Here is a 24,003-nt window from a genome sequence, read left to right as displayed (position 1 = left end):
CCGGATCTGAGTCTCAGCCGCCTGCTTTTTGCTTTCAGAGAAGGTCAGTTCGCTGGGAGAGCAGAACAGGGGATGCCAGAGCCTGAGGGGTGGCCCAAGGTGGCAGGGCATGGCTACAGGAGGTCCTGCCTTGTACCTGTCCCCACGCAGGGACTTCATGTATGAAAAATACATGAGGGGTTTGTGCAGATCTGACAGCAACCACCTGCACAGCAGGGACAGTGGCGGTCCAGGCGGGTGGCCGTCCCTGAGGCCTCAGCCAGCACAGCAGCCTTGCTGAAAGCTATCCGGGCACACACCCGCTCCTGCACCAGGCTGTGAGCTCCCTCCACCTGCATAAGGGTGGGGACTGACCCGGACACCAGAAACATCCAGAGTTAAGTCCTGCCGCCTTTCTCCACTGGCCATGTGACCTGGACAAGACCTCCCTGAACCTCAGTGCCTTCATCTCACGAATGATATACTGGAGCCTCAAGTGGCCGTGACCTCTGTCTGTGTGTCCGTGGCAGCCCGAGCTTCACGACAGCTCCCACTTTGGAAAAAGCATCGCAGTAACAGAGTCAATACCTGAAGAGCTCTGGTCGCATCTTTTGTTTATCCAGAAGTTTCTCCTTCTCCTAATTCTGCTTCCATTGCTGCTCTTTTCTTGTCTTCCCGGGATTAACCTCTTCTCACTTCAGTTTGTCCTAAACACCCTGCCAGGTGGCCCTCTGTCTGTCACAGATTCGATCCTGGAAGAAAAGACCCCTCACTGTGCTGTTTGCTAGTGACCACAGTCCTTAGCATAGCCACGCAGCCCCATTCCCAGTGCCACCGCACGCGTCCCCGTCCCCACCCCGTGAACTCGGCATTGTAAACCCACTGCCGTTTCTCGGCTGGGCCCCAAACTGCATTGCTTCCACCTTTTTTATCACGTTACTGTCCCCTTAACCCTTGATCCCCCAAAATACTGGTGTGTCTACTTCCACATTCACCACCGATGGGTCTTCCTGTGGCAGAAGGCGGAGTCAGGCCGTCTGCCTCCACCCAGCCTCCACCCAGCCTCCCTGTCTGACTCCTCTGACTCCCTGCTCCTGGGACCCCACAGCTTGTCATCCACCACGTTCCATCTTGTATCAGTTAGCATTGAACACTTGTGTGTACCCCCAGACCCAAATGGGAACGGGCCTTGCTCATCTCTGATCCTTCCAGGGCTCCAGGCTGCCCCACACTCAACCAGAGTCCACCTAAGGGCACAGGTGCAGTGGGCATGCGTCCCAACAGATGGTGCTCACCCCGCGGCCTGGGGTCACCTGCACCGGCTCCCAGGACTTAGAGGACAGGTGCACACTTCCTGCCTGCCACCTGACTATTGTAGCTGTGAAAGGGTGTGAGACAGAAAGGGGAAAGTCCCAGTTTCCTCCCTGGAGAGGAAAGAGATTTAAAATGGGGCCACACGACCTGGGGGACTAGGGCTGTGCTGTGTTTTTATGCTCCCGTGCTGTCTGGCCATCAATTTACACTTCCTTTACAATATTTTAGGATCCAGCTCAGTCTTCTGGTTTTCATCCTTCAGGGTCTGTGGTTGCAGTTGGAACACTGACCGGGAGGTAAGTCCACAGCAGCGCGCTGTGCTCACGGTTCAGGGAGTGTGTTTCCCCAGCCTCTGGTGACTTACCCAGTGAGGCCAGAACCCCAAAGGGAAATGAAGACAGGGTCCTTCACGTTTTGGCCCTGGGGAAAGCCTGGGGGAAGCTGTGGCCCTCTCCTGGAGGAGTACCCACACACGTGCATGCACAGGCACACACAGGCACATGCACACACGTGCACATGTACACACACGTGTGCACACACACACACCCTTGCATCCAGTTTCACAGGATGAGTTGCTCCTCGAGCCCTCTGCTGCCCGTGGTGGGAGGAACCTCAGTTCGGAATCGGGCCAGGAAGCATTTCACAGCACTGAGAATTTAAAACGCTTTTTCTTGCTGCCCTTCCGAATTTTAGAAACCGCCCCGATCCCGAGCCTCAGATTCAGACCCAGCTCACACTTACTGACCATGTGCCTCGGAAGGCCAGGCAGCAGATCGGTGCTGGAGCTCCCGCCTCTCCGCTTGGAGAGTGGGTCATCCGCTGTTGGACATGTGCCGAGCGCCGTGTCCTCATTAGGGATTCGAACCATTTCTGCATCTGTTACAGCCTGCACTGACTTAGCCCTGGGTCTGCACGGTGGTTCTGGGCCCTGACCCCCACCTGACAGCTGAGGGAACAGCCCAGAGGGGTTAACCTCAGACACCAGCCCTCTGCTGGCTCTTCTGTTCCCTCCATCGTTTCTTTCACCCGGCTGGTTGCACGCCAGCATTCCCGGAGGTCAGACACTCCACGCAGTTGGGCACATCACCACCCCTGAGGGTGTCCCAGCCCCACCTCCAGCACCTGCTCTACTTCACCCTGCGGTGGGGCCATGCAGGGGGTCCCTTTGCCACTTCCTGTGGCCACAGCCCTGAGTTAGGTGTTGGTCCCACTTCTCTGCCCAGAGCTGTCCCTCCTTTTACATGGAAGTGACAAAACTCAGACCTAAGGAAGCCGTCATAGCCTTGGTAGCAATCATTCCTGGTGGTAGGGTGTGCTCACAGGTAGGGTATGCTCACAGGTAGGACCTTTTCTGTACATGAAAGCTGGGAATAATGCAGAGTATTATTGCTAAATAACAGACTATCTTGCTAAGTAATACAGAGTATTAAGCCCTTGGGTCAAAGTTTCTAATGGCCTGACTATTACTGTAATAGTCCTGCTTCACTTCCCACCAAACCACGGATTGTGCTTTTCTCCTGTTGGCAACAGGTGGTTCGTGTTTGACACAGAAACAAAAGACTTGGTCACCGTGCACACGGATGGGAACGAGCAGCTGTCCGTCATGCGGTACTCCCCAGGTGAGCGCGCCGCCCCGGGAGGTCTGGGCAGATGTCTTTAAAGGAAGTTTCACACGCCTCGCAGAATGGTCCCTATGCTTGTGTTGTTGTCTAACTCTTTCTTAGGGAAATTTTTAAACAAACAAAACTGGACAGAAGAGCATGAGCCCCCGTGTATCCGTCAGCTGCCGCAGCACTCCGGCCTCTCAGCCAGTCGCGGCCATGTGTTTTATTAGAGCCCCACTGCCCCCATGTTATTTTGAAGCAGTTCACAGACATCTTAGCCTTTCTTCCGTTAGTATCGCTGTGTCTCAGAAAAGTGAGGACTCTTTTTTAGCAGCTTTATTGAAGTATAATTTACATATGACAATTTACCCATTATAAACGTATAACTCAATTGATTCTTAGTGAATTAGTAGAGTTGTGCAACCATCACCACAGTCCAAGTTTTGAACCTTTTCAGCACCCCCAAAAAGTCCCCTTCCTGCCCGTTAGCAATTAATCTCCGCCTCCACCCCCAGTTCTGGCACCCTCTAATGCTCTGTGCTGATCTGCAAATGGCCTGTTCTGGACATTTCATATCAGTGGAATCATACAACATGTAGCCTGTTACATCGGCTTCTTGTTTTTAGAATAATGTTTTTGAGATTAATTTATGTTATTGTGCATGTATCAGTACTTTATTCCTTTTTTAATTGAATTTTGGGGGTGGCATTGGTTAATAAAATTATGGGTTTCAAGTGTACAATCCTATAATACATCAACTATATATTGAAGTGTGTGTTCACCACTCCAAGTCAAGTCTCCTTCCATCACCATTTATCCCCCCTATATATCCCTTTTTAATTACTGGATAGTTGCCGGGGTCCAACCCCAGCAGGTCCAGGAGTCCCCAAAGGTGTGGACGGAGTCGGCGAAGAAGGAACGCTGCCATGAACAGTCATGATATGTACTTTTTGTAGACATTTGTTTTCATTTATCTCGGGTGAGTTCCTAGGAGTGGAATTGGTGGATCATAGGGTAAGTTTATGTTTAACATCTGATGAAAATGCTTTTCAAAGTGGCTGCCCCACTTTACAGTCCCACCAGCACTGTGTCAGGGGTCTAGTTTCTCCACATCCTCACCAGCACCTGCCATAGTCTGTCTTTCAGTAGAGCCCTCCTAATAGAGGTGTAGTGGTTTCTCAGGTGGTTTTAAGTTACATTTCCATAAAGACTGTCAGAGAGGTTAAGCAACTCTTCATGTATCTACCAGTCATTTCTGTATCTTCTTTGATGAACTCTCTACCCAAATATTTTGCCCATTTTTAATTGGGTTGCTTATCTTACTACTGAGTTATAAGAACTCTTTCTATATTCTATGGGTTCTTTATCAGCTATATGATTTGCAAATGTTTTCTCTCAGTGTATGGCTTATCTTTTCATTTTCTTAATGGGGTCTAAAAAAGCAGATGCTTTAATTTTGATGAAGTCCAGTTTATCCATTTTATTCTTTTATGGATCTTGCTTATGGTGTCATAGTCAAAAGTCACATAGGTTTTTTCCTATGCTTACTTTTAGAAAGGTTATTGTTTTAGCCATTTATGTAGGTCTATGATCCATTTTTGAGTTAATGCTTGTGTATGGTGAGAGGTCAGTCTAAGTTTATTTATTCTGCATGAAGATATCCAGTTGTCCCAGCACCATTTGTTGAAAATACAATTCTATCCCTATTGGATTATCTTGACCCTTTTGTCAAAAGTCCATTAACATGCCCTAGCCGATTTGGCTCAGTGGATAGAGTGTCAGCCCGCAGACTGAAGAGTCGTGGGTTCAATTCTGGTCAAGGGCACATATTCGTGTTGCTGGCTCCATCCCATGTGGGAGGCAACTAATTAATGTGTCTCTCTCACATCGATGTTTCTCTCTCTCCCTCCCTCCCTTCCACTCTCTCTAAAAAACAATGGAAAATATCCTCAGGTGAGGATTAACAACAACAACAGAAAATCCATTAACAATAAATATAATGGTTAATTTCAAGATTCTCAGTTCTATTCATTCATTTATATATCTATCCATATACCGATACCACACAATTTTGATTATTGTACTTTTGCAGTAATTTTTAAAATTGAATAGTGTAATTACTCCAATTCTGTTCTTTTTCAAAATTGTTTTACCTATTTTAGGTCCTTATCATGTCTATGTAAATTTTAGAATCAACTTGTCAAGTTCTAATTTTAAAATCTACCAGGATTGTAATATGTTGAACTTATAGATGAGTGGTTCTCAACCTTCTGGCCCTTTAAATACAGTTCCTCATGTTGTGACCCAACCATAAAGTTATTTTCATTGCTACTTCATAACTGTAATGTTGCTACTGGTGTGAATCATAATGTAAATATCTGCTATGCAGGATGGTCTTAGGCAACCCCTGTGAAAGGGCCGTTCGACCGCCAAAGGGGTCACAACCCACCGCTGAGAACCGCTGTTATAGATCAATATGGGGAGAATTGCTATCTTTACAAGATTGAGTCTTATAATCCTTGAACTTAGAATGTCTCTCCATTTATTTAGATCTTCAATTTTTATCAGCAATGTTTTACACTTCTCAGTGCACAAGTCTTACACTTCCGTTGTTAAATTTGTCCCCAAGTTGCTTTTTATGCCATTGTGAATGAAGTTGTTTTTTCTTTTGTTTTCAGAATGTAGTTTGCTAGTACAGAGAAATAAATTCTTTTTGCACATGGATCTTATATCTGTGACCTTTCTAAACTCTCTTATTAGTTCTAGTAGGTTTCTTTGTGTGTAATATTCTTGGGATTTTCTTCACACGGGAGCATGTCATCTGCTAACAACGACAGTTTTACTTATCTTTTTTAATCTGGGTGCCTTTATTTTTTTCCTTATTGCATTTGCTAGAACCTCCAATGTGATGATGAACAGAAATGGCAAAATGGGTCCTAGCCTTGCTCCCAGTCTTAGGGTGAAACAGTCACTTACTGTTAAGTATCATGAGGAAGTTCCCTTCCATTCCTAATCTGGTTGGTTTTTGTTATGAATGGGTGTTAGAATTGCCAAATGCTTTTTCTGTATCTATCAAGATGATCATGTAGTTTTTGTCATTTTATTAACATGGTGCATTACATTAATTTTCAGATGTTAAGCCATCTTTGCATTCCTGGGATAAATTTCACGTGGTCATGGTGTCTAATCCTTTTTATATTTTGCTGGATTCCGTTTAATCTTCTGTTAAGGATTTTTGCATCCACGTTTATGAAGGATATTCGTCTGAAGTTTTTTTGTGCTGGTTTTGTCTGGCTTAGTTACGAGACTGCTACTGGCCTATAGGGAAACTTGGAAAATGTTTCTTCTTTGTTCATTTTCTGAAAGAGTTTATCAAGGATTGGTGTTATTTCTTTATTACATACTAGAGGCCTGGTGCACAAAATTCGTGCACTGGGGGGTGTCCCTCAGTCCAGCCTGCACCCTCTCCAATCTGGGACCCCTCGAGGAATGTCTGACTGCCCGTTTAGGCCCGATTCCCTCTCACAATCCAGGACTGCTGGCTCCCAACTGCTCGCCCGCCAGCCTGATCGATGCCTGACTGTTCCCCTGCCGGCCCAATAGCCCCCAACTGCCTTACCCTGCCAGCCATCTTGTGGCAGCCATCTTGTGGCCACATGGGGCAGCCATCTTTGACCACATGGGGCAGCCATCTTGTGTGTTGGAATGATGGTCAATTTGCATACTGGTCCTTGCTAATTAGCATATCTGGTCATGACTAATTAGCATATCTGGGCTAATTAGCATAGCCCTCTCATTATATAGGATTAGATAGAATTCGTGTGAATTCAGTGAGCTATCAGGGCTTTTCTTTGTAGGAAGGTTTTTAATTTCTAATTTAATTTCTCAGCTTCTTATAGATCTATTCAAATGTTTTGTTTTTTCTTAAGTCGGTTTTGGTGATTTTTACATCTGAGTTGTCTAATTTATTGGCATAAAGTTTTTCATAACATTTGTTTTTAATCCTTTTCATTTTTCTGAGTTTGGTAGTGAAGTCTCTTCTTTCGTTCTTGAATCTGGTAACTTGTGTTTTCTCTCCTTTTTTCTTGGTCAACCTAGTTACAGATTTGTCAACTTTATCTTTTCAATAATCAGGCAGAGGCGGGCAGTGTGCACAGAGATGAGGCGGGAAGGGCCGCCCAGGCCGGGGAGGAGGCGGTGTTCAGAGGCCTGAGACCCTGCAGCTCCGTGAAGAATGAGTGGCTACATCCTGGAGGGCCTTGTGGCCCCACTTACAAACTGAGCCTCGGTGCCTCCGCTTCTGCGGGGGAGGGGTGTTATAGGCAGAGGGACTGGCCAGGTGCGATTTCCAAAAGGTAGTCCTGGAAGTGGGAGAGGAGTCATTCACGCGCACTTTTCTCTTTGAAATAACTCATTAATCTGGCCGTTTTCTAAATCTGTGATGGCACCTAGCATTACCCCTTATAATTGATCAAGTGTTTATTTTTAATAATTGAATTATCATCTGCCATATCTTTGTAGACGGGAATTTCTTAGCAATAGGCTCCCATGACAACTGTATCTATATCTACGGAGTCAGTGACAATGGGCGGAAGTACACGCGAGTCGGCAAATGCTCGGTAAGCCCGCGATTTCTCATGCCCGTGTCGGGGGTCATTACTGTTGGTTAGGGGCTCATCAGACGAGGGAACCTCATAGGCTGTGTTTCTCTCCCAGGGCCATTCCAGCTTTATTACTCACCTGGACTGGTCTGTAAACTCACAGTTCCTCGTGTCAAATTCTGGAGACTACGAAATCCTATACTGTGAGTAGCACCCAGGGTTCCGTTTCCTCTGAGACCAAAGCTGGCCTCCTGCCAAGCCCGCTTCCCGTACACCTCGGGCCTCGGCTCTGTCCTCTGGGAAACAGGAGGTGGGCTGGGCCCCTCGCAAGTCCTTCCCAACGCTGAGATGCCCGAGACCGGGCCGACCACGGTCCTGTCGAGGAGATAAGGGCCCCGGGAAGGAGAAGGCCAGGCTCTGCACAGAGAAGCCGGAGGGGGCAGCTGTGGCAGAAGAGAGTGGGGTCAGAGCCGTCACAGTGAGAGGGACCCCGTGGGGACATCATCCCCGAGGCAGACCATGAAGCCTCTCCCGCCTGGGTGACAGCAGCCCCCTGGGACCCCTCCTCCTCTCCCAACCCCTCTGGCCGGTGTCTGTGCCCAGGCAGGACCTGGGAGTGGTGAGGGTCATAATGGCTGGCACTTACTGAGCACATGGTGCATGCCGTGCTCTGCTTCTGCAAACACTTGCCAAGCACCTGCCGCATGCCCAGCTCTGGCTAAACACGGCGGGGGGGGGGGGGGGGGGGGGGGGTCGCACAGAGCATGAGGGCCTGGGCTCCACCTGCTGGAAGGCACTGAGAAGTGTGCGGCTCTGACCTCCATCTCCTCCAGGAGCCACAGCACTTGCAGGCTCATCCCCTTTTGTAAACAAGGAAATCCGGGCCCAGACACGAGGCCATAGGCATCAAAGCCAGCAAGCAGGTGGCGGGGGGAGGGGTGATCACCCAGTTGTTAATGAGCCCGGACAGGCAGGGCAGCTGGAGGTGGAGGGAAGGAAATTCCTGGGCCAGGACCCTGCCCCCTCCAGCAGGGCAGGCAGCCAAGGGCAGCCCTCCTGCCCTCTCCAAGGTCCTGCCTTGTGCAGGGCAGAAACAGGGGAAGGTTTTCAGAGACAGGCCCGGGGTCTAGACCAGGGGTCCTCAAACTTTTTAAACAGGGGCCCAGTTCACTGTCCCTCAGACCGTTGGAGGGCCAGACTATAGTTTTAAAAAAAATATATGAACAAATTCCTGTGCATACTGCACATATCTTATTTTGAAGTAAAAAAACAAAACGGGAACAAATAAAATATTTGTATTTGCATGTGGCCCGCGGGCCGTAGTTTGAGGACCCCTGGTCTAGACTCTTCTCAGACAGTCTCACACTTCACTAGTAAGAGCTCATTTGGGGAACAAACCACTCACCTGGGAGGCCATAGGTACTTGGTCAACTGGTTTTCATAAGCTTGGGGTTAAAAGGATTGGTGTGTGTGTGTGTGTGTGTGTGTGTGCGCGCGCGCGCGCGTGCACGCGCACGCACGTGTGCGCGCTTGTATGTGGGGAGGGGGAGAGATAGGGAGCTCAAGTTGTGTTCAGGGCTCCAGGGGGCACAGGAGCAGGTGGAGGCCTAGGAGCCAGAGGATGGTCAAAGAGAAGAGAAGCCAGACTGGGGGAAACAGACCCAGGGAGGGAGGTGGGAAGACTGTGAGGAAGAGGTGGGCCCCTCGCAGGCCCCAGGCTGGGCTCAGTGCCGGCCAGGAGTGCGATTCCCCTGGGCTGGGAGGTGGATCCGGTCCCTTCCCTGTGGGCCCTGCCTCACCCCAGGAAGAGAGGGGGCTTTTGCTCAGGTGTCACCACACCTGCGTTTGCTTTTTCCAGGGGTTCCCTCCGCATGCAAGCAAGTCGTCAGTGTGGAAACTACAAGAGACATCGAATGGGCTACATACACCTGCACTTTGGGATTCCATGTCTTTGGTAAGTTTCCGCAGCTTTCACACGGTTCAATGTAAGTGTGTCCACTTTCAGAATATTCCCCTAACGGTCAGGAAGCCTCAGAGTCGCCAGTTTCGTCAGCGTGCTGAGCCGCTCTGTGAGGCCGCAGGACCCAGTCCCTGCAGCTCCGGGAGGGCCGGGCGAGAGGAGCCAGGACATGGTGTCCACCCTTTCCTAGTGTGTGAAGGTTGTGCCGAGTTCCCTGGTAGATGAGCAGACAGCACTCCGTCAGTTCACTCGTCCTTTGTTAGTTATTACTCTACCTTCTTGGTCCTTAAACTCGAATTTTCACTTATAAATTCAGATTAGGAATATATTCATAAATGATCTAAATTAAATTGCCACAATACAGTATTTATAACCTCTTTCTGCAAGACTATAGGTCATTTGGTGAGAATTTCACAAATCTCCTTAGAGCTGGCATTTTACCATTTTCTGGTATTAAAAGCGAGGACCCCTGGGTTTACCACAGAACTTCCAGCTGAGAAACTGATGCACACACAGCTCTCAGAGCCGAAGTGACTGGGACCAAAGGGGTTTCCTGGAGCAGTGGTCAGGAGACACCACCCCCAGACCACGCTTCCAGCCCACCAGAGCCAGAGCTGCTGCCTCCCCCGGCCCACGGCAGGCAGACACGACACCTGCCCAGTGTCAGCAAGCAGCAGCCACAAAGAGCTGACCCCAAGAAATGTCTGAAAGGCACACTCAGACTCAGGGTTAGAAAGTTCTTGGGAGAGACTTTCATATATAAAGAGTTGCCTGGAAAAAAGAAAAGTTAGGAAACTGCATGCTTGACGACTAGTCAGCTTCCCATCAGACACTTGGGGACAAAAGAAAGGCATTGTGTCCAGAAGCAGGGTTTCTGGCGCACTTTGTTCTGTATTGTCAAGAAGCCTCCCCCACAAAAAAGGACAAAAAAGAAGGGGCCCCCAAAAGGCAGGAGCCCAGCAAGCCTGTTGTTGCTCCTGTCCTGCCACAGAGCAGGGCTGAGCCTTGAAGGGGTTCTTGGGAGGCCTGGAGTGAGCCGCTCACAGGAACTGGGAGAGGCCAGAACCAGACAGAGCGCTCTCTTGGTCCTGGTCTAAGCCCACGATGTGGGCGATTTTACTTTGGTGAGAGTTTAAAGCAGTCCCCATGCAGTGGCCGGTGTTTCTGGTATTTCCCATGCTGTCTGTGGTCTTCGTTTTAGGAGTGTGGCCCGAAGGCTCGGACGGGACCGACATCAATGCTGTCTGTCGCGCCCACGAGAAGAAAGTCCTGTCGACGGGCGATGACTTCGGCAAAGTGCACCTCTTTTCTTACCCTTGTTCGCAGTTCAGGGTAAGGACCGGTCTTCACAAACCTCACCCCTCGTGGGATGCGCTTGGCACTTACATAGAAAGGCCCATGAGTGCATGCCACCGATCACAGGTGCAGACCTGGCCCTGTCACCGCTGCCCTTGAGCACTTCAGGGGCTCCCCCTGCCCTCCAGGAAGCCCTTAGACCTGGCTCCGCTACCTCTGTGGCTTCCTTGGTGGGTCCTACTCCTCTCCCCTCCACCACAACCCCTCTGCTGCAGCCCTGCTGTGCTGAGCCAGCACCTCTGCCCAGCTTGCCCTTCCTGGCCCTTCCCTTTCCTGACCCTCCTTCAGCAGGACACCCCTCACCCTCCACCGCTGGCATCTCTGGGGTTGAATGTGTCCACCCAGGACAGTCCCTTGCCCCTGTCTGTCCCCCAGTGGTTGTGTCTGGGTCCCGCCTGAGCTGTGCAGAGCATGGCACAAAGGAGCACAGCCGAGTGAGGGGAGATGCAGGAATGCGGGAACGCACGCAGAATTCCCACACCGTCGGCTCCAGATCATCAGATCATGCGCTTTGCGTTGAGCTCCCTCCCTGTCTTCTTCCCAGGCCCCCAGCCACGTGTACAGTGGGCACAGCAGTCACGTCACCAACGTTGACTTCCTCTGTGATGACAGCCACCTCATCTCCACGGGCGGCAAAGACACCAGCATCATGCAGTGGCGGGTCATTTAGTGCCGGCGGGGACCCGGGGCAGCGCAGGCCCCGAGGCACGGACTCGGTTACTCGGTCACTGTGATTTCTGTTTTGTTTGAAAAGTTCTCACAAACCTCAGGAAAACCACTCCCTGTACCGGTTACCTTAGCGTAGTGGATCAGTGAGCGCCACGTCGGATCAGCAGTTCAGGTTTCTCTGTTGTACAATATATAAAACACATGTAATGTAAAAAAAAGAAAAAAAAGCCAAGGTTTACAGCACGGCGACATCAACAGGTTAACCGGTATATCCTTCCTACCTTTTCTATGAACTCTTCGAAACGGTCACAGAATGCCTTCCGATACTGTACGTAGGCTTGACTCGCTCACCATGGAGCCTGCGAGGCCGGTATTTATGAGAATGAGGTACTGAATCACGATCACTGTTGCTTAATTGGTCCTAAAGGGACACACGGATTGAGTAGAGGGAAGAACCGACTGCACAGCTGAGTCAGGAAATGCAGCTATGACTTTCTTTGGTTCCATTGTCTACGGTTCCATTCAGTTCTCCCTCTGGGAGGCGGGTGGGAAGGGGGTTGATTAACGGTTCAGCCGGGGATACAGGCATTTCAGAGTTGCAGCTAGACTGCCCACCGAGCCCAACGCAGTCAGCCCTGACTCCCCCGTGAATGGCACCCCCTGTGGTCCCCGTCCACCTGCCCCATCAGTGGAGACAGTTGGCCACCTTCCTCTGTATATTAATTGGCATGATATGGTATTGTACTTGTATAGGATTTTAGGGATTCAAAATAAATACGTAAGGCTAGGCTTTACTATTTTATGCTTATGGACATTGTATATTTGTATTTTAAGACCAAGTAGACCAAGTCAAAAAGATACCACAGACCTGCAGCAGGGAGTCTGGGAGGCTCTGCCAGGTACGCAAGGCAGCTTCTTCCCTGTCTTGTGTGCCTGGCCGGCTCGCTTGGCGATGAAATGAGATTGCGTTCTGATAAGTAAAACGTAGGCGGCGTCCATTTGTCAAGAAGGCCTTATCCATTTCGATTGTGAGGTAGACTGAAATGTATTGTTTACATTGAGGAATGTATCTCAGATTTTAAAATAGAAGAGTAATAAGCAGACTTTAAAAACAAATATTAAGGTTTTTACTTGTTCTAGGCAAGTAAATGTTGAGCTGTCTGGACTCAGCCCTGGCTGTCCTGCCAGCCGATTGGTCACGACACTGCGAAGCGTTGTGATGACAGACAGCTCCCGGCTGCTGCGGACAGGGCGCCAGTGAACATGTGTTAAAGGTGAATCTGTTTGTATGTATCCTTATCAGATATATTCTGTAATGAAATAAAATCTGAAAAGTGGATTTCTTATTGACCTATAATCATGAAAGTATATAAATTAAAATATTTAAAATTAGCTATGATTCACACTATATTCTGTTTCATATTTTACCTCACCTGGGGACTATAATTTGCATATGGTATATAAACATTCATCAGAGTCACAAAATAATCATTTTCAAATGAATAATTGAGGGAATAACCATATCAGGGAAGGAAAGGGGAACCATTATCTATATATATAAAAGCCTAAGGAACTGTCCAACCATTTGACTAGTAGCTATGATATGCAATGACCACCAGGGGGCAGACGCTTCAACTGGTAGAGGAGGGAGCCCGATTCCTCGCAGAATCGGCCATGGGTTAGGTTGCTGCTGGGGCACTGTCAGTCCCGAATCTGCTTCACCTGCACCCCAGACCCATTGGGGAATGTCGGAGGCCCAGTGCATGAATCCATGCACCAATGGGGTCCCTCAGCCTGGCCTGCACCCTCTTGCAATCTGGGACCCCTCGGGGGATGTTGGAGAGACAGTTTTGGCCCGATCCCCACAAGCCAGGCCGAGGGACCCCACCAGTGCAGGAATCTGTGCACTGGGCCTCTAGTTTACTTATAAAATCTATTTTTATTTCTGTATACTTCCACCATTTTTTAAACTCAATAATAGAAAAGGGGTATTGTAAACCATTATTGCTGTCTTCCTACTTGCCTGCATTTAAATGAAATTCTTTAAACAGCCCAGGATTAGCCTTGTGGGTATTCATTATTCACTCCCTCCCTCATTAGCATAACAAGCAATGGCCCTGGCCACTGGGGCAGGAGCCAGGCAGCATCCCAGAGCTCTGGGCTGGGGGCACCTCAGGTTGCCCCATCCTCACATCAGTCATTGGGGGTCGTGGCATTAGGTGATATGAAAGCATTTTCAGATTTGCAGTTTGCAGAGATGGAAAAGGAGAGGATTTTCCCTGTTCTGGCATGTTCCCTCCTCCGTGTCTCCTTCCCAGGCCGAGACAACACCTGAACGGAGGCATCAGCTGGGAGCAGAGGCTGGGAGGACACAGGTGCTCAGGACAGCCATTAGTGGGGGGGATGTGGGGTCCAGGAGGGCAGCTAAGCAGCTATCACAGTCTCACCTCCCCCCAGGTCCCCAGTTGCTCTGCCAGCCCCACAGAAGGATGTTTATCTGAATACCTTGTAGAATGGTGGAGCTGCAGGGGAACTTGGGGAAGTGTTTCCCAAAGTGTGTTCCTTGGAACACCATTCCACAGGGTGTTAATAGACCTTGTGTTTGACAGTTAAACAGGTTTGAGCAGGGCTTTTTTTTGTGTGGGGCGGGGGGATGGATCTTCTCAGAATTTGTGAGCACACAGAGTTCCCAAAGCCTGACTACACAGCCTTTCCTTTCTGGGGCCTCTCTGAAGGCACAGTCTCCAGAAACACACGTTGGGGAACCTTTTCTTTAGCCCCCTCTTTCTATAGTGTAGAAACTAAAGCCCTCGGAGAACAAGGATTTGTCCTGGTGATCTCGGCAGGGGCAGCCCCTAGCCACCCTAGTTGGTTTCCTTTTATAAAATAAAGTTTACTTGACTTTTTAATGAAAAAGCTAACATACACCCATTTTGGCAGATTCAGAAGGAAGCCTGCTCAACCCCTACCACCCAGAAATAGCACCACTTCTTCCAGGCATCTCTCCCTGCATAGTTCTCTACACATACATTTTAGGTGTGTTTCCATAGTTGACATATTGCATATACAATGCTTTATATCGTTTTTTTCTTATCACTTTATAAGCAATTTTTTCATGTCATTATAACCTTGTTATAAATAACTCCTGTTAGCGGCAAAACAGGTGGCTGTGATTAATATCATGGCTCCTCGTCCAGGCCTTTCATGGTGATGATAATGGCAAGAAACATCATAAAGGCCACGCCTACTGGGGGCATTTGTCCTCAGCGTGCTCTCCCCAGGCTCTTCCCACCAGCGTTTAGGCAGCTCAATTCTTTCCCGTTAAAAAGACCCTCCCTGTCTGTCGCTTAGCCCTCTGTGCTCTGCAGGTCTAAGGCCCAAATCCCTGTATTTGACTCGGTTTCCTTAGCTTCACCCCTGCTGTCCCCCTGGAGCCTCAGTCTCATGCCCCAAACCACTGCGCCCACCTATTCCCCCACATCTGCGCTCCGTCCTCCCGAGTGCCCAGACCAGCACCGTGGGCATCCGTCGCGCCCTCTCTCTGACCCGCTGCCCACATCAGTGGCTGCCAGTAACGGTGACTGGACTAGCAGCAGTGACCCCACATGGCACCACTGAGTGCCTGACACACGGAGACTCCTCCATCCTCCCAGCAAGCCCGGGAGACGGCTTCTGACCGTGACCCTGAACTTTGAGGGGCCACACAGCGAGGAAGTTGGATGGGAACCTATGGAGTCGGGTCCTGAGTTCTCACTAACCACAGCACCATTCTGCCTCCCCAACACTCACTGTTGCCTGCATCTATGTGCCCCCCCGCACCCATCTGGGCTGCCTCCGCCCTGGCCGGCCGCCATCACAGCTGGCCTGGCTGCACGGGCCTCGCTGGCAGTGAGCGAGCTTTCAAAATATGTCCCTCTCTTGGTTAAAGTCTGCAGTGGCTCTCAGGGAGCACTCCTTCACGTGGCACACAGGACCTGTTCGGTGGGCTGTGTCCCTGCAACACCGGCTCTGTTCCCGCTGCCGAGCTGTCTGTCCTGACACTAAGTCTGCTCTCTGCCACCATGCAGTCTTTCCACGCGCTCTGTCCTAACACACTTCCTCCCGTATTTCCTTGCCAGCTGCCACAACATGCATAGCCCCGCTGAGAAGTCGCTTCCTCCAGGAAGCCTTCCTTGAGTACCTAACCTTGAGTTCTGGTCCCTCTTTTGTGTCCCTGCTCATTGTGCTTCCCTGACCACATTGGATTGTAAGCCTTGTGTAGCCCTCATGCCCCTCAGCTCCCTGAGGCATGAATGCTCTTTGCACAGGACCAGGTGTGGACAGGTGACCAGTAGGTGTTGAGTGGACGAGAATGAATGAATGAATGAATGAATGAATGAATGAATGAGATTCCTAAACCTCTGCCCTCAACCCTGAGTATTTTTTCCTGCTTCACTGTTTCACTTTTGCCCACAGCACTGCCAAGAACTGCTTTGTCCAGTGGGCTTTTTTTTTTCCAGACAGAATGGAAGGGCAGGAGAAGGTGGAGAGAGAGAGAGAAACACCAGTGTGAGAGAGACACATCGATTGGTTGTCTCCCGAACACACCCAGCACCCCAAGGGGATCAAAGCTGCAAGCCTTCTGTCTGCTGACAAACCGACTGCCCAACCATCTAGGGCAGCGGTTCTCAACCTGTGGGTCGCGACCCCTTTGGGGGTCGAACGACCCTTTCACAGGGGTCGCCTAAGACCATCGGAAAACACATACATAATTACATATTGTTTTTGTGATTAATCACTATGCTTTAATTATGTTCAATTTGTAACAATGAAATTGGGGGTCACCACAACATGAGGAACTGTATTAAAGGGTCGCAGCATTAGGAAGGTTGAGAACCACTGATCTAGGGCAACTGTATAGCAGCTATACTATACTATAGCTCATTTATTTCATCTCTAAAGCAATGTGACTTACTTCTGCCGGGTCATTGTTATGATTAAATGAGTAAATGCACTTAGGGGTCATGCGTACATTTTACCAGTATCCGTCAGGGTCCTGGTAGGAACCAGATAGCACATTTAACCAGGGTAGTCTGAGGAGAGCTTAATAAAGGTCTACAGCTGTTTACAAAGGTGTGGGAAGAATTTAAGGGTAAAGGACAAGGGATATTGCAGTGCTGTGGGGCTACTCCCCCACTAAAGGAGTTTGGTGCGGGGGGAGCAGTTTACAGAACCCAGAAAGGGGGGCTGCGTGGTGCCACCCCGCAGGAGTTGTGGCTCTTAGGAGGTACAGCTAGCCAGTGGGCCTTTTTTAAAGTTCGGTTTACTTCCTCAGGGCAAGTGGACGGGCTGAATTGAGCACAGATTATCTTCCTGCCCCCTGATACATTTTGCAAAAATAAATTCCAAAATTATGGTGGCAATTTGGGAGCCTTTTCCTTTTTTTAGCAAATGAATCCTTTTTTCCTTTTGTAAGTGTCTTCCTGCCGGAAGCGGCTCGAAGCTATTTTTACCTAACGGCTGTAAACCTCATCACTCTCAGAGGAGAGTGGGGCGCCGTGCAGAAACTGTACCCGCCTCCCCAACCCGGCAGCCCTGCCCACTAGCCTAGTTCTAGGTCATTTGGGAAAAGCAAGTTTAAATTATGTTCCAAATTAAGCAGTGGTTTTGTCAAAGGAGAAAAACTTACACATTATTAACTTCAAAATTCTAACAGACCAGGAAGTCATCAAGGCAGAGCCGATGAACTGTGGCAGGTGAATGTTATCAAAAGATGAGAGGGGAAAGCAGCTTGGGGGGCTGTGGGGGTGGGAGGGGGGAGGTATCTGACTTTCAAACTTTGTTTTAGCAGCAAAAGCTTTCTTCAGATAAAATCGCACAGGAAAATCCACTGGGTGATATGAGTGAGGAGGTAACCATGAATACTCTCATCCTATGTTCATTTCTCCCACCCACGCCACTCCCCGCAACACCCCACCCCTCCCCGGCCACCTCCAGCTGCCCCAGTGACACCAAAGTCTACCATGTAGAAGCTCAGCAAGGGCCACTCACTGAGTGGTGGCAGAGCAGGGTCACCTGCTGGGCTCCTGGCCTTGTTTACCTGCGGTCTTTGCCGCGAGCCTGCTTGGTGGTGCAGTCACAGTGCATAACATTTCTCCAAGCTGGTCCCAGAGCTGGCTGGCTTCCCAACGCTCACCATCCAGGGGTCCCCAGCTATTAATTTGGTTTTAGGCAGGGATTTTCAACTGATGTGCCACGACAGGCACACTGGTGTACCGCAAGAATTTTTTAAACATACAATAAACCTCTTTCCCCTAAGATTGTCAAATAAAGACTGACAACAGCCAGTACAACAATCGCTGTCCAGTGTGAATGAATCAAAAAATTATACTTATTTTTTTGTCAGATCGGCAAGAAAATATATTTTTTTGGCGTGCCACAGAATTTTAGTAATTGGTTTAGGTGTGTGATGAGGTGAGAAAGGTTGAAAATCATTGGTTTATGGTTCACTGCAATTTCTATTACCAGCATTTCTACCTATTTGTGTTTTTTAAAAATTATCCATTTCACATGGCTCCTCAAATGTATTGAAATAAAACTGCCATGGTATCCTCATAATTATATGTAGGTGCCAGGGCAAAGGGAAATTCAGGTAGAATTACATTAACAGCCAACCTCGTGGGCGTCAAGCGGCGTCTCACTGTAGTTTTGGTTTGCGCTGCCCTGGCAGCCAATGATGCGGAGCATCTTGTTACGTGCTTGTGGGTCAGTGGCGTATCTTCTCTGAAGAAGTTATTCAGGTCCTTTGCCCACTTCTGAACTGGCTTCCTTGTATTTGTATTATTGAGTTGTAAGAGTTCATTATATACTCTGGATTCCCTTTTCAGGTATATAATTTGCAAATATTTCCCTCCATTCTGTGGTTTGTCTTTTCGCTTTAATGATATTATTTCCAGCAAATGTGTTTTACATTGATGAAGTCCAATTTATCTGTTATTTCTTTAGTTGCTTGGGCTTTTGGTGTCATATCTGGGATGCCTTTGCCTACCTCAAAGTTATGAAGATTTCCACATGCAGGGTGGGCCAAAGTAGGACAACAGCTGTGAGTCCACAAAACACAGAGTTTATTCTTGTATTATTATTTATTAACTAGAGGCCTGGTGCATGAAATTCGTGCACTCAGGGGGTCCCTCAGCCGGGCCTGCGCCCTCTCACAGTCCAAGAGCCCTCGGGGGATGTCCGACTGCCACAGAGGTAGGAGAGGCTCCCGCCACCACAGCTGCACTCGCCTGTGGGAGCACACTGTCCACCAGGGGGCAGCTCCTTCATTGAGCATCTGCCCTCTGGTGGTCAGTGCACATCATAGCGATGGGTCGTTCCACCATTTGGTCAATTTGCATATTAGCCTTTTATTATATAGGTTTATTGTATCATTTTCCATACAAACAACTGTAAACCTACTTTTGCCATACCCCGTATATTTTCTTGTCAGGGCTTTATAGTTTTAGCTGTTATATTTGGGGCTATGATCCACTTGGGGGTAATGTTTGTATATGATGTAAAGAGGGATCCAGCATCATTTTTTTTTAATATGTGGCTATCTAGTTGTCCCAGCGCCATTTGTTGAAAACTATTCTTTCCTCCACTGAATTAGCTTGGCACCCTTGTTACACCACAATTAACCATAAATGTAAGGGCTTATTTCTGGACTCCCAGTTCCATTCCATCAATCACACTGTCTTGATTACTATCATTTTTTCAATAAATTTGGAAATCAGGAAATATGACTCCTCCAATTTTGTTTTTCTTTCTCCAAATTGTTTGGCTGGTCTGGATCCTTTGCATTTCCAAGTGAATTTTAGGATCAGCTTGCCAATTTTTGCAAACACAAAAAACAGGCAGCTAGGATTTTGACAGGGATTGTGTGGAATCTGTAGATCAACGTGGGGACTCTTTTTATTTTAACCATATTAAACCCTTTAATTCATGAAAGGGTGTCTCTCCATTTATTTAGGTTTTTAATTTCTTCCAATGACATTTTGTCATTTTCAGTGTATAAGTCTTACACTTCTCTTGTTAAATGTATACCTAAGTATCTTACTCTTTTTTGAAGTTACTGTAAATAAAATTGTTTTAATTTTATTTTCAGAGGTTCAAAGCAAGTGATTAGAAATGCGATTAATTTTTGTACCTTAATTGTGAATCCTGCAACCTTACTGAACTTATTTATTTAAATAGTTCTTTACTGGATTTCTTAGGATTGTCTATATACAAAGTCATGTCGTCTGCAAATAAGAGTTTTACTTGCTTTCCATTCGTGATGTCTTCTTGCCTAATGGCCCTGACGAGCCTCCATTACAACATGGAGAAGCAGTGGTGAGATAGGTAACCTGTCTTGTTCCTGCTCTTAGGGGAAAACACCCAATCTTCTGGTGAGTTCTTTTATCTTAAAAACTCTATTTTGTCCTCAATTATGGCTTCTGCTCCTTCACCCCTTTTGGAACTGCTATTATTGAGAAGTTGGGCCCCTTGAATCTATCACTTACGTGTCTCATTTTGTCAAAATGATAATTTCCATTTCCTCCTATTTTACTCTGCTTTGTGAGGGATTTTTTTTTTTTTCATTTGATCTTCTAGGTCCCGGATCAAAACAATGGCCTGCAGGCCCAATCCAGCCTGCCTCTTATTTTTATAAACAACATTTATTGGAGAACAGTCATGTCCATTCATTTACATGTGGCCTGTGGCAACCGTCACACTGTAAGGCCCCGTGGAATAGCTAGAAAAGAAGCTGAATGGCCTGCAGAAAGCCAAAGACATGCACTCCCTGGCCCTTCGCAGAAAGTGTGCCAACTGAGTTTAGATCAGTGTGTTTTCTGTTTCTCACTGCCCCTAATTAAAGTTTATATTTTAAAAACATGTACTGTTTTTAAAACAGGCCTTCCAGCCCCACGTGGGAGTGAGTTCCATCGGCCCCCACAAAGGCCTGGCTGTCAGGGTGTCCAAGGCCGAGGCCAGTGTGAGACAGCCAACAGGGAGAAGTGACCAGGAAGTTCTTCCCCAGGGCTGACACCCCTCCCCCCTCCCTCCTTCCCCACTGCTCCTCCCCCCCTCCCCCATACACACACACACACACACACACACACACACACACACACACGCCATACAGGGATCTGATGACTGAGGCTGGGATACTGGGGGGGGGGGGGGGGGCGCTTTTTGAGGTTGGGGTGGGGGTGCATCCCTTCCCAGAGTCCTGGGCTCCTGGGAAAGGGCATAGGCTCCCACAGAGTCAGCAGCTCCCTCTCCTCTGGGCTCCCTGGCGGCCGGGCCGGGAGGCTGGCCTGAGGCATGTACTTGGCTTAGTTTTCTTAATGAAGTGGGAACACTCATGGAGTCTGAGATGGCAGGACCTGGCTCCAGACCCCTCCAGAAAGGCAGGCCTGCTCCAGCCTGGGACTCAGCCCTCCTCCTATTGCCAACAATGGCACTAAGAAGTTGTCATCTGCTGGGCAAGTGCCCAAGGTCCCCCCCACATCTGGCCGAGCTTCCCCTTGATTGGCCCAGGTCTTGGAGTTACCCCATCAGGAAACTGGGCTCCCCCCAGTATGACACCAGCAGGCTCCTTTCCCAAGAGCCCCCCTCCCCCTCCCCACCTCCTGAGTCTTCAAAGTGGGTGAACCTTAAGGAGAGTTGTATTTTGAGCCAAAGAGCCCATGACACGGAGTGAAATGAGCAGCGCCAGCTGTGACCCACCCTCAAGCGTGAGGAAGGCAAAATGGGCTGGAAGCTGTTTATATTTCCTGCCAGATGGAACCAGGATACAGGCAGGAACTCGCGCTTCTACAGGTCATGCCTGTGCACACAGGCTGGTCCGACCCCCGCAGGCACCTCCTCGATGAGGATGGTGCTTCAGCAGGGTGTCTTCGGCTTTTCTTCGAAGGGGGGCAAAGAGGAATAAAACATGCTTGCTGCCCTCATGAAGTTCCCAGGCTGGTGGCGGAGCCAGCCACTAAGACCGTCGTGGCAGGGAAAATGGGCTGAGCCCAAAGCCCCAAAGCCACGTGGAGAATGGTGCATGCGGGGGCTCAGGGTTCCAGGAGCAAGATCACGTGGGCGGGGTGTATAAGTGATTTGCCATGTACACTAAGGCAGTGGCCTGCCTGGGTGGGAGAGGAGGCAAAAATGTGTAGGTGCTCAATAAACACTGAATGAATGAATGAATGAATGAATGAATACAAATTGTGTTGTATTTCCAGAAAACAACTGTTGTGTCAAAGTCACTGACTTCGGTGAGCTATTTTTCAAATCCAAAAACTGGTGACCTCCACAAACAAATCATTTAGGGGCCACATATTTCCCCAAAATGTTTTCTTTTTTTTTTTTTAATATATTTTATTGATTTTTTTACAGAGAGAAAGGGAGAGAGATAGTTAGAAACATCGACGAGAGAGGAACATCGATCAGCTGCCTCCTGCACATCTCCTACTGGGGATGTGCCCGCAACCCAGGTACATGCCCTTGACCCTTGACCAGAATCGAACCTGGGACCTTTCAGTCCGCAGGCCGACGCTCTATCCACTGAGCCAAACCGGTTTCGGCTAAAATGTTTTCTTTTTATCAGAAGAATGGAATGCATGAATTCATGTGCTTTTTAAGGAAGAACGCCTTTATTCAGTAAATGGAAACTCGCTAAAAGGACATGTTTCAAAGGCTGCATGCATCGTTAAGGGAAAGGGGGTGGGGACATGAGTGAGGTGCTGGAGAAGGGCAGGAAGGCTGCTCTGAGGGAGCTTGCTTTGTGCTGATTCTCAGCAGGGCCCGCAAGACAGAATCAGGTGTCCCCTCTCTCGAATGAGAACGGAGGTTCAGAGAGCTCTGCAGCTGGGTCTGCGCGCTCTCCCCTCCTTGGGCTGGTTAGACGGGCGCATGCGCAGAAGCCGGTATTTTGTGGCAGAGCCACACTCAAGGGGCCAAAGAGCCGCATATAGCTCGCGAGCCGCAGTTTGCCGACCACTGTTCCAGGGGATTGGTAGGTAGCAGGAAAGGGTGATGGAGGGGGTGGGTACGTACCCCTCGCCTTTGGTGTTCGATAGCAACTATACCATCGATATAGTTGCTCGTGTTCGATAGCAACTATACCATCGATATTTCCCAGCAAACCTTCGTCCAGTTACCGGATAGTAACAACCTGTCGGACTCCAGGTCAGCAGGGAAAGTGCCTGACCGGAAGGTCAGAGTGGGCCACGTGCTTCCACAAACCAAGCTGGGAATGCACAGGCCAATATCCCAGGGAATCTTCTCGGAGAACTTCGAGACGCACTGGCCAGGGGTAACCCTGCCTCTGCAGAGCACACCGACATGACACCAAGTGACCTGGGCTTGTCCATCTTAGTAATTTTTAGGGCTTAACAACTCTCTTCGGATTGGTCAAGAAGGACCAATCTGGACACTTGGGAGAGAGGGACAAATCCGATTAGGAGGGGCTGATGCCCTCTGGGGCTGCTGCCAAGACTAGGGAACCAAGGTGCCCTTCCGAGTTTAAAGATTCAGGTTCAAACCAGCAGGAGAAGGAAAGTGGAGATGCGACAACCCGTCACGTCACTAAGGAACTCTGACAGGTAGATGGTGAGGGAGAGGGATAAACATGTAGAGACCAACCTGCAACACCTGGGAATGATGTGCAACCGCAGACAACCAATGGGTGGGCGCTAGGATGCTGAGTCAGAAGAACCTTGGCGGGAGAAGTGGCCCCACCGCTTCCTTATCGTGGGCAAAACCACAGCACTCACAGCCTCGTCTCCATCTGGGCCCACCTGCGGTAAGCCAGGCCCTGCCACACGCCAGACAGCTTCTTATTGAAAGGTAGACGTGATGTCCATGGTGCTGTGACAGAGGGGAAGGTGTCCACCTGGATAGGGGAAGTGAGACCCTGCGGGTTCCGGTTTCCAGCCAGCTGCGAGAAGCGCTCACCTTTAGGAAGGATGGGGATTTAACAACCAGAGAAAACCTGTCTGACCTACTTGGATGTGATTTTTCACAGGTTTGGGGCGTTAGGTGGGGCTCTTGTTGGGCCTCGGGAAATCCTTCCGGAGCTGGTATTTCCCCAAAAGCTGCGACTCCCAGTCCCAGCCGTGGCTCTTTATTTAGAAAGAGAGGTGTCAGGAGTCGGTGACCTCGACGCTCCTCTGGGGGCACGGCAGCGCCGGAGGTGGTGGGAACCCTCCAGCCACCGCGCACCAACGCTGGTGCATTCACCGGCTTGCATCGGTGCAGGAGCGCCCAGCGCGGGGAGGGGCACAGCGCTCCACGTGCAGGCCCAACTACCCACTTCCTTTAGGCCCCGCCCCACCATGGCTCCGCCCTACCCGCGACCCCACACCTCCTGTATCCGCCCCTAAGCCCCGCCCCTCATCGCTCACCCATTACCCAAAGTCCCGCCCCTCCCGTATCCCCTTCTCACAGCTCCGCCCCACCTCTCACGACCCCACCTCCCAAGGCCCCGCGCCTCTTCACAGGACTCCGCCTTTCACAGCTCCGC

At 49.4% G+C, this 24,003-nt stretch overlaps 1 protein-coding gene across 3 annotated transcripts in view; it reads left to right on the top strand.

Moving 5' to 3' along the window:
• Positions 1–12,875, top strand: part of EML1 (EMAP like 1) — a 156,718-nt gene extending 143,843 nt beyond the window's left edge. For all 3 annotated transcript variants that reach the window (XM_036317294.1, XM_036317285.1, XM_036317303.1), the window contains 7 exons: positions 1,522–1,589; positions 2,824–2,912; positions 7,419–7,516; positions 7,614–7,701; positions 9,357–9,452; positions 10,660–10,790; positions 11,359–12,875. In XM_036317294.1, coding sequence (XP_036173187.1) covers positions 1,522–1,589; positions 2,824–2,912; positions 7,419–7,516; positions 7,614–7,701; positions 9,357–9,452; positions 10,660–10,790; positions 11,359–11,484 — 696 coding nt within the window. In that variant the 3' untranslated portion in view covers positions 11,485–12,875. The remainder of the gene's footprint in view (positions 1–1,521; positions 1,590–2,823; positions 2,913–7,418; positions 7,517–7,613; positions 7,702–9,356; positions 9,453–10,659; positions 10,791–11,358) is intronic.
• The last annotated feature ends 11,128 nt before the right edge of the window (positions 12,876–24,003 follow it).

This window comes from Myotis myotis, unplaced genomic scaffold (assembly GCF_014108235.1).
Source record: "Myotis myotis isolate mMyoMyo1 unplaced genomic scaffold, mMyoMyo1.p scaffold_m19_p_1, whole genome shotgun sequence".
NCBI lineage: Eukaryota > Metazoa > Chordata > Mammalia > Chiroptera > Vespertilionidae > Myotis > Myotis myotis.
Note: the sequence above shows the minus strand (reverse complement) of the source record. Positions and strands in the feature narration are given on the sequence as shown.